The following is a 10,733-nucleotide window of genomic DNA, read 5'->3' on the forward strand; positions in this document are numbered from 1 at the left end:
GATCAGTAAACAGTCCTCCATAAAATGTGCTGCACACATCTGGATATTTGGGTTGAAGTGTTCTGGAACAGTGTTGTAAATAAAACTTAACCACTGATTTCTAGTTGTGTCCTCTTTTGTGTCTGCAAAAGTAGTTTGGCTTTTGCAACGAAACACACAGCGTCTCCACGTCATGGCGGCGGCAGCAACAATACTACAGCGAGAATAAAAGTTACGCCTTCTTTCTTTGCGTGAACATTTGGCCGGCATTATGCAAATCTTCCTACATAGTGACGTAGACACGTGGGGGCGTGTTAGAACGAGCCGTTTTAGGAAGGTGTGGCTGAGCGTTCACTTTTATAAAGATTATCTCTAATCTTTGCGACTTTAGGGATCTTCTGTATGCACAAACAGCTTTTAACACTCAAAAGACAAAGGAAAACATGAAATCGCATCATATGACCCCTTTAAAATACGTGCTTGTCTCCAGATGAATTAACTAATATCTCTAATAATCACTAATATATATGTATTATGTGTCTAACAGAAGCACATGTTGAAAGAGGGAAAAGGACGGATGTTACAGGCCATCAGTCCCAGACAGAGCCCCAGCAGCAGTCCCGTCCGCGAGGAGCGCTCGCCGTCCCCCACCTTCCGTCTTCCCTTCTTCACCTCCTCACCATTCTTTTCTCCTCCTCCTCATCACAGCAGCGCACACTGCACAGGCAAAGATGAGGACGACTAGCTCGACATCCGTTCTAGAAACCAAGCTCACAACCAGCTCTTCATGTTTTCTACGCTTTCTTTAAGCCATTTTGAGTTGCCAAGAATATAAATGAAGGATGGACTAGCTCAAGATTTATTTGAATATGAAAAATGTTGAAATGCACAATAGTGACCAAATTATTCCACCCGTACTTTCTAAAGGTTTTGATCCCACGTCTCCCTCTCGCTTCAGAGATTTGCCACACACCACTAAACCAAAAAGCTCATATTGTTGTTCTTTTCCTTGGATCGTATTCGGCCTGGAACTTGCATAATTATGCATTTTTAGCGCTTCTCATTTTTTTGTTTCATAACACAGCGTCTGCTTGCACGTAATCTCATTCTCAATTGTGCATAAAACTCACTCTCACCTGCCTTCATTGTCCAGATCTTTTCATACTTGAACAGGGTACCAAATTTGAGACTAATTCCAGGATGGGGGAGGGATCCCGGGACAGAAATCGTCTTTGTATAGTTCTAGAATATTTCTTCTCATTTTATGCTGGTTACTGTATTTCATCTCAGCTTATGTTTTTACTTTCAATCATTCTTTTTGAACATTCGTGTGTCTTTCTGACCTTTTTATGTTTCTGCTAAAGTTCATTAGGTGTTTTTCCTCATATGAACTCTCTCTCTCTCTCAGACTCTGATGTGAAGTAATAATTTCGTGGCCTGGCAGTGACGGCGTCTGGCACCCACATTTAAACCCTGTGCTAGTCTGTGGCACGGGTCCCAGTCTTTTTGGAAAGGCTTTGCTTTGCTTGAATGTTTACTTTACCCAAGCCTGCTGAGGGACAGTGTTAACACGAAAGACTACCAGGACCTGTTTGTTTACATGTTCACATAGGACAAGAAGATGACCTTAGGAATATGTGTTTGCCAGCGGACCAAAAGACAACTTTGACATTCTTGTGGTCAGGAACATTGATTTGATTTGTTTTAGATGATCTTTGAGAATCAAAAGGACTGTGAAAGCTCTTGAAAGAATTTTTTTTTTTTTGTATTGTCTTGTGGCTTGTTACTTATTCATGGGGATCAAAAAACACTATGTACTACAGCACCTTTAATGTCCAATAACATAAGATTTTAGAAAAAAGATGATTTAAAAAAAAAAACTAACATTAACCTATCACTTCTGAATAGTTAAATGGGCGTAACATCAGATACAGATGTTTGATATTTCAGGTTACATTTCCACTTTCCAAATTCTATTACTAGTTCTAGCAGCTGCATTCTTAAAAATAAAGGTTCCAAAAGGGGGGTTTCACAGTGATGTCATAGAAGAACCATTTTTGGTTCCCAACAGCTTTCAGTGATCATTTCTTAAAATAACCATTTTTTCTTAGTGTGAAGAACATTTGAATAATCTAAAGAACCTTTTTCCACTGTGAAGAACCTATTGTTTAATGTAAAGGTTCATTGGATGTTAAAGGTTCTTCATGGAACCATAGATGCCAATAAAGGACCGTTATTTTTAAGAGTGTAAAAAGTTTAGTAGCCCTGTGTGTCCTAAAGCACCAGCACATGTAAACAAGACCATATTCCCCACCATAATTGACAAAATGTCATGATACATGTATGAACTCTGTAAAATGTACTTCACGTCTTAGAGAAAGGGATGAGCCAATGACAAAGAACAGAAAAGTTTCAAAAACTCATTCTCATATCCGAGTCACAGATCCACACCTGCCTCTAAGTGGTTCTCAACTTGGGGACTTCAATCCATTTGAGGCCGTCAGTAAACTTCAGTAAGCCGCAAAACCAACTTAATTTTGTCTAAACTAATTTAAACTAAAACAATTTTACAGTTAAAAAGCTAAAGGCCCATCCACACCAAGAATGATAACTATATTAGTTCAAACGTTCTAACGTTCTGTTTATAAGCACGTCTGCCACTTTAAATGCTTGAGCTGTGAGTGGTTGGATTCAGATTGGCTGTCAATGTTTTTAATCATTCATCAGCTGGGAAAAAAAAACATTCTGAAAATTATTCCAATGATATTGTTCCTGTGTATAATGTTATAAATTGTCATATCCAACTTTATCCACAAATATACTCACGTAAAAATATCAAGCAGTTGAGATTTGCTGTATAGTATATTAACTGCTTGATATTTTTATTTCATCGCAAAATGTCACTATATTATCGCCCAGCTGTAATCTGCTAAATGCAACTATAAGGCCTGAAGATATTAAGATGTCATAAACATTAAAGGGATAGTTCTCGCATACTCACCCTCATGTCGTTCCAAACCTGTACCTTCGTTCGTCTTCGAAACACAAATTAAGATATTTTTGATGAAATCCATGAGATTTCTGACCCTCCATAGACAGCAACAGAACTACCACGTTTAAGAAAGGTAGTAAGGACATCATTAAAATAGTCCATGTGACATCAGGGGTTCAACCGTGATGTAATGAAGCTACGAGAATACTTTTTTGTGTGTGTGCAAAGAAAACAAAAATAGCATTATTCAACAATTTCTACTCTTCCATGTCGGTCTCCGCCGCACGTTCACGAGAGTACCACGACGCATGTGTTTCAGTTTCAGTTGCGTTGCTGTCTATGCAGGGTCAGAAAGCTCTCGGATTTCATCAAAAATAGCTTAATTTGTGTTCCGAAGTTGAGCGAAGGTCTGAACGGGTTTGACATGAGGGTGAGTAATGACAGAATTTTCATTTTTGGGTGAACTATCCCTTTAACATCACAATTTCTGTAAAGCTATTTTGCATTTTTAAAAAGCACTAAACAAACAAACTGGCTTGAATTTTTTCTTCTGTCGTAATTGTTATAGTCCATGGTGTGAACGGCCCTTTAAAACACTCAAATCAAGGCTACTGAAAAACTGGGGAATTCACATGCACCGCTGAGTATGAAACTGTACCTTTGCAAACAAAATTAAGAACTAAATTTTATGCCTCAGAAGTGGCATTAACCTTAATATTAAAAAAAAGCACCTTGGTTGTCTTTGCAGCAGACGTACAAAAGAAAATCTAGTTGGTGATCCTTCCAAATATTGTCTTGAATCTCAGAGTTATGAAGGTTGGAAACCCCTGCTTGTGCAGGTCGTCCATTATGACTCTGAGCGGCAAGCAGAGCTGTGTGCGCTGCAGCAGAGGACAGCGGGTCTGAGTGCTCTAAAGCCCTGGAGGTAGAGCATGTGATCAGTACATCAGCTGTTGTTGGAGGACTGCTCTGGCTTCAGCCGGATGGCCCACGAGTTGGCAGAGACGACGTTACCGCGCCGATGGATGCGGCAGGTGTAAGTGCCTTCATTAAATTCATTGGCCACGAGCCGCAGGTCCCGATCTTTAATTACAATATAGCCAGGAATGGATGTCAGCAACTGCTCACCGTCCTTATACCAGCTGATGAAAGATGAAACAAAGCAGCTGAGATTAACTGGACAGAAACGAAGCTTCAAAAAATTATGCATTCCATAATTGCATGTGCGTTTTTTTGTTGAGTATCATATTTGATATATCAGGCTTTTATGGCTCATATAGTATGGAGCTCATACTCAAGGAGGAAAAAACACCTCAGTTTTATTCAGAGGCCAAAACAAATATGCAATTTAGTGCAGATGCTGATATTTATATAGTCAAAAAGAAAGATTAATTTCTGATAGCTTGTAATGTAAATCAATGACATCTTTATAACAGTATAGCAGACTATTTAAATAAAATGATACAAATATCAGTTGTCACTCTATATCTCTCAGTAAGATGATATTTTAAATGCTTAGTTTTATGATCAAAGCTCTGTAGTTTTTATTATGGGCAAATCATATAATGTGATGCAATACAATAATGATTGAGAGATGTACAAATAAACATTCCTCAAAAGCCTGATGATCATATTTGATACTTACAATTTAACATGATTTTTCAAAAAAAAATTATGTATGGATAAACAAGTAAATCTAAGTTACTTCAGTCAAGTAAGTGTTCATCTTGAAATATATTACTAGTAATATAAAAGTTATTCTTATGTTTACTTTTTAAAATTCATTTGATAAAGATTTTATTTTATAAGATTTTACAACAAAAAGCCACGTGAACCACAACCTGAAGATGGACGTTTTTACAATTATAAACTATCAATCAGATCACAGAAAAGTATGTAAATTCAACAAAGTTTTGATCATGTTAATAATTTAGAGGCCTTAGAAATGTGTGTATCAAAATATAATACAGTAGGCTTTATAGGGTTAAGGACGCTCTACCTGACTTTTGGAGGCACTCTGGTATTTTTTGTCCCACAGCGGAAGCCCACAACTTTTCCACGAGGCACAATTTTGATCTTCACATTTTCAGGAGGAGGTGTCGGTGTAGACACTGCATCCAGAGGCTCTGAGGAGCAAACACGCACGTTAAAGAGTCAGCTGTACAAGTGTGTGAGTCTATAATATCACTACTATTTAAAGTAATGGACGATGTCCGTCCACATGCACAATGAAGAATACTGTGTGAAAGCGAAAGGCTTTTGGAGGGGAAGCCAGCGCTGCAGGAGATGTTGGAGGAGGATGTTTTCAGTGTCTCACCGTAGCACAGGTCGCAGCGCTGCGGGCAGTTTTTCTTCATGAAGCTCCGCCTCCTCTCACAGAAACCCAAGCGGGCCCAAGGATCACACACACGCTTCTTATCCATGCATCCTGAAGCAAACACACACGCAGATGATAGAAGATAGTTATTTTTGCACTTTTTTTAAGGTTCATACAATACAAAAACAACCTATCTATTTTCTAAATGCATGTTATAGATCTTATTGTTAACGATTCATCCGTGCATGTTTAATTTTTGATCTCATAATGTTCAATCAAAATGTAATAACTGGATCTTCGGGTGAAAACGCCAGACTTCTGCAGGTCTTCTTCAACCATTTTGGTCATTGAAACTCTGCCTCCACTTTTAAATGCCACGCCCACACCTCAACATCCAATCAACAACTGACTCATAGAACCAAGCCCCGCCCTACAGTTTATGAATGTCACAATATGGAATAAAAGATCTGTCACTACTTCTGTTTCATTGTGACTTTAAACACCTATATTTTGTTTACCATAAAGGCGCTGGATGCCCCGGATATCATCTTGAGCGATGTTCCTCTGACCCGTGCACGTTGCATTAGGGTGCATTAATGCATTAGGGTCCTGTGAATGCCAGAGGCCTAAAGCGTGACCGATTTCATGAGCAGCGACCTGGACCAGGTCATTCAGCCACACACCTGTGCAGAGACAACACACCATCAAATCAAAGAGGAAAGGGAAAGAAGAATAGATGGAGGATTGTGAGATTTCTTTGAGCATGTGTATGAAGATATCTCCTTATATGGGATTTTTGAGTTTAAACGTTTAACATTCAAAGTGAATTAGTGATGAGCACTCTCAAAACTGCTTCTTGAAGCGTCACAACATTTACAAGTCTTTTGTTTCGAATCAGTAGTTCAGAGCTTGTCTCAAACACCCCAAGTCACATGATTTCAGCAAACAAAGCTTCATTATGCCATATTGTTTCAAACCTTACTTCCAAAATGTTTGAAAAATCCAATGGTTTGTCAATAAATGAAACTGATCTGGTAAACCCATGAACGAGTGTCTAATGGTTCTATAATGGGAAAATATAGATGTCTGCACACTGAAATTACAGACCTCGAAAGATTATTTACAAAATAGCGCAAAACAGGTCTTCATCAGGCACAATGTTACTGTTTATTTAAATAAACTCTGGATTTGTAATTTCAGTGTGCAGACATCTATCTTTTTCCATTTATTGTTGTTTTGTTCTCCTGCACCTGAGCCCAATTCAGGTTTTGGATGTGCATACCTATTTTGTTTGTTTGTATATTTTAACTGATCTCAGGTCAGTTTTATAATGTAGGTTTATTTTTTATTATTTTATTTTATTTTATTATATGTGTATAATAAAAAAAGAAAAAAAGAATGATACTTAATTTCAGTAACATTTTATTTTAAAGGGGTCATATGATGCGATTTAAATTTCTCCTTTCTCTTTGGAGTGTTACAAGCTCTTGGTGCATAAAGAAGATCTGTAAAGTTGCAAAGACTAAAGTCTCAAATCCAAAGAGACATTCTTTATAAAAGTTAAGAGTCAGCCACGCCTACCTAAAACGGCTCATTCTAACACGCCCCCACATGTCTACATCACTATATGGGAAGATTTGCATAATGCCGCCCAAATGTTCAAGGCGTAACTTTTATTCTCGCTGTAGTATTGTTGCCGCTGCCATGTCGTGAAGGCACTGTGTGATTCGTTGTGAAAGCGAAACTACTTTGTTTGGTCTTCCAAAAGAGGACGATATCCGCTTCGTCATGCCTGGAGCTGATCCGTGCTGGTCGCTGAGGAAATACATCAACTTCGCGCTGTGGATTGCCGGATTGGCTTTCACCGTGGACGAAGCGGAGTCCAGCCCGGGGTCGTCACATGTGGTTGCAGCAAGCCCGCCGGCTGCTCCTTCGTCGAATCGGCCGGCCGCCGCTCACTCAAGCACGCCGTGTGTGACGCTGTGTTTCGTTGTGAAAGCGAAACTACTTTGTTTGGTCTTCCAAAAGAGGACACGACTAGAAACGTCACACGCTTGAGGTATTCGGCCAATCACAACGCACTGGATAGCTGGCCAATCACAGCACACCTTGCTTTTTCAGACCGATGAGCTTTGTAAAAATCGCCGCGTTTCAGAAAGGCAGGGCATAGAGGAGAAACAATAATGTACAGTATGTGGAAAATAATGTGTTTTTTGAACGTTAAACCGCATAAACACATTTCATTACACCAAATACACAAAATAATGTTCTTTTTAGCAACATCATATGACCTTTTTAAGGACAAATTCTCACTATCAACTAGCATGCATATTTCTAGCATTTTAGCTGTTTATTAGTACTTATTAAACACATATTAATGCCTTATTCTGCATGACCATAATTTAGATCCCTTAATCATACCCCTAAACTTAACTACCTTACTAACTATTAACAAGCAGCAAATTCATTAGTGAGAACTGGCCCTTAAAATAAAGTGTGACCTTAATCTTTGCCAAGCCCACATAAAACAAGCACTACATTAATGCAAGAACACAAATTTGACAAAACCTTCATATTTAATGGTTTCATTTATTTGTAGATTACATTTAATAGATTACACTTCAATTAGAACATCTGCAGTTAGTTGGTAAAAAGTGTCATTATACATGTTTGGACTGAGTTGTCAGAGTTGTTTTGACCAGCCTGTGGCATTTTGAGCACTTCAAAACAGTGAATTATTTTGAGAAGCAATTGGCTCAATTGATTCAGTTAACAAAAGTTTCTTATCACTAAAGAGAACTCACTAAAAAAGGCATCAGTGGGTCTGTCTTAATTGATCACCTGTCTACTTACATGACGTATTTCCTCTTTCCTGTATTGTGTTCACACTTCACATTTTACAAAATACATCTATTCATCTCTACAGTGTACAACACTTTACTCTAGCGCCACCATCAGTTCAAAGTTTTAGCAAATAAATTTTGAACCAAAACAAAAGACCTAGAAACTAAAATCACCTGGTGCTTTCGATTTCCATTTGACTAGAAATAGATTTTCCACAAATCACAAATTTTGTCTGAAACGTGCTTTTTGAATAGAATTCAAACTTAGGTGCCAAAAGTGAGGAATTGGAAATTAGTTAAACAGCGACACTTTTGCATATTTACACTAACTTTTTTTTATCATTCCCACAATGCACTGACAATACCACTAAAATCTGGTTAAAGCACCACAAGTCTGTCAAAAGTTCCAAGTTTGGAATACTGGAATCAATGAGCAGATATGTTATACTTGTATTCTGACAAGCACATCCACCCCAGACAGCAACATAGTGTTCTGGCCCGTGTGGAATAGACGCGGACCAGATGTGGGCCGGATCTGGGCCAACACTATGTTGCAGTCTGGGATTTTAATAAATAAATGTATCAGAGCAGTACCTTGTTTCCAGCTGAAGCGGGATTTGCCCAGAATCCAGAATTCGTGGTTGTCAAAGTGAATCTCTCCACGTGGGGGAAGGAAGGCGTGGGCCAGCTCACCGTTCATTCCATCAAAACACGGGTGCAATGGAGACCACCAACAATCTGTGTGATTGTACGTGTAGAAGCCTGTCTCAGGAAAAGGAGGTGTTACAGAGTTTCATACAAAAATAGCAGATTAATAAGCTGCATAAAGTACTCTGTCAGCCTGCCAAAATGCACATGCCTGATGCTTTGGCTCTTTTCCCGCACATTTATTTACCTATAGTGATGTCAGCACTTTTGTTGGGGTTGGTGATTTCAGTGAAAGTCAGAGGAGAAAAATCACTCCATTTCGTGAAGGCGATGCTGATAGCTTTGCGGGTATCGTCTTTATTCAGTGTGTTGGGAAACTTTGTGATCCTTGAAGAGGGAGAAACGTAAATTGCTTCCAGCCAAAAATGAATGACACACTTTCAAAGAGCCTCTGTGTCTGCTATCAATCAGAATGCACATTTACAAAAGCCCAACACTCCCGAAATCAATCTGCTCTTCCCAAAATATCCCTCATCATCTGAACCCCAGATCATCTCATGCATCTGTCTGGTCATACTTTAGGCATTCAACAATCATGCACATCAACAGAAAAGCTTCAACATATTTTTTTTTATATCCTGTGTCTCTCTCACTTGTAGGTGACGTTAAAATGCTCCCACTTGTATCCCAGTGGGTTGATGGCATAGCGCTTGGGTCGAGCCAGACCTTGATGAGACCTCGTGTCCACAGGTGCCAGTGTCTGCACACATGGTTTATGCAACTGAATACTAGCCACCTAAGAGGAAGATAGAAAAGGGATGTATATAGCAAACCACCAAGCCAGAAGTGTAACGCAAATGATGACTCTGATCCACATGAGTACTGTTAATCATATGCTGAGCTCTGGAGATGTGAGACCTAACCTGCTTAATGCCCAGGTGTTCGCAAAAACCTTGATTACATAGTTCAGGTGTGTTTGAGTTCAAACTAAACTCTGCAGGAAGCTAGATCTCCATGTACTGAGCAACCATGATATCAAGGAAGGTCAATAGTGATTACCAGGAAATTGACATACTTATGTCAAGATATACAGTGAATTCTGAAACACTAGGTAAAATTTATAAGAAATGTTTCTAAGTCACAAATCAAATAAGCAGAATTGTAACACTGGTCATGTGAACTCTGATATACTAGCTTCCACTTTGGATCAAGTCAAACCATAATGGAGAACACTATTGTCAAGTTTTGAAAATAAGACCAATCAGACCAACCACCACAGATTAGCAAAGGTCACGCAAAGGAGGGGTTTGGAAAAATGAATCGTTAAACAAATCGTTTGGGAGTCGTTGAGCAAGTAAGGTAAAAATAAATGCATATTATAAGACAATGAAAGTGTATTTTGACCTTGCATGCATGTCAACCTGTTGTTAGGGACTCCCAAAACCAAAATATGAACCTTTCATTACCCATAATAGGGGCACTTTAAAGCAAAAGAGGGACAGTCCAAATGCTAAGACATTCTGAAATTCATAATTTTTCAATTCTTTTTACTTTTCACTCAAATGGTCAAGCTTATCCCTTTTGAAAAAGAAGTGCACTTAATTGTACTAAATGTACACAAATCTTACAAGTATTTAAACAAAACCCTACTGAATAATGAAATAAAAGGACACACATGTAAGTAAAGAGAATACACTTTTATGACTTTCTTAAAGGGGTCCTATTATGCTCTTTTACAAAGTCTTGATTTTGTGTTGGGGGTGTACTAGAACAGGCTCTCATACTAGGTTGTTCGAAAAACACATTATTTTTCACATATTTTACATTATTACACCTCTCTCCCCAGTCTGGCATGAACGGCTCGAATAGTTCCTGTATCAAATGAAAGCCCGCCTTCTGAAATACGAAATGTGCTGTGATTGGTTAGCTGGGACAGTGTGTGTTGTGATTGGCA

At 38.7% G+C, this 10,733-nt stretch overlaps 2 protein-coding genes across 2 annotated transcripts in view; one reads left to right on the top strand and one right to left on the bottom strand.

Annotated features, from left to right (window-relative positions):
• Positions 1 to 2,000, top strand: part of LOC107717621 (choline-phosphate cytidylyltransferase A-like) — a 9,553-nt gene extending 7,553 nt beyond the window's left edge. Inside the window, exon 9 of the mRNA XM_016524432.1 lies at positions 527 to 2,000. Within this exon, the coding sequence (XP_016379918.1) occupies positions 527 to 724 (198 nt within the window). The 3' untranslated portion in view covers positions 725 to 2,000. The remainder of the gene's footprint in view (positions 1 to 526) is intronic.
• A 1,917-nt stretch (positions 2,001 to 3,917) lies between these two features.
• The window catches only part of LOC107717605 (matrix metalloproteinase-23-like), an 8,985-nt gene continuing 2,169 nt past the window's right edge, over positions 3,918 to 10,733 (bottom strand). Inside the window, exons 2-8 of the mRNA XM_016524411.1 lie at positions 9,433 to 9,575; positions 9,027 to 9,166; positions 8,726 to 8,893; positions 5,807 to 5,971; positions 5,289 to 5,399; positions 4,971 to 5,097; positions 3,918 to 4,113 (exon numbers count right to left, since the gene is read on the bottom strand). Of these exons, the coding sequence (XP_016379897.1) occupies positions 3,918 to 4,113; positions 4,971 to 5,097; positions 5,289 to 5,399; positions 5,807 to 5,971; positions 8,726 to 8,893; positions 9,027 to 9,166; positions 9,433 to 9,575 (1,050 nt within the window). The remainder of the gene's footprint in view (positions 4,114 to 4,970; positions 5,098 to 5,288; positions 5,400 to 5,806; positions 5,972 to 8,725; positions 8,894 to 9,026; positions 9,167 to 9,432; positions 9,576 to 10,733) is intronic.

This window comes from Sinocyclocheilus rhinocerous, unplaced genomic scaffold (genome assembly GCF_001515625.1).
Source record: "Sinocyclocheilus rhinocerous isolate Xijiao unplaced genomic scaffold, SAMN03320098_v1.1 scaffold240, whole genome shotgun sequence".
NCBI lineage: Eukaryota > Metazoa > Chordata > Actinopteri > Cypriniformes > Cyprinidae > Sinocyclocheilus > Sinocyclocheilus rhinocerous.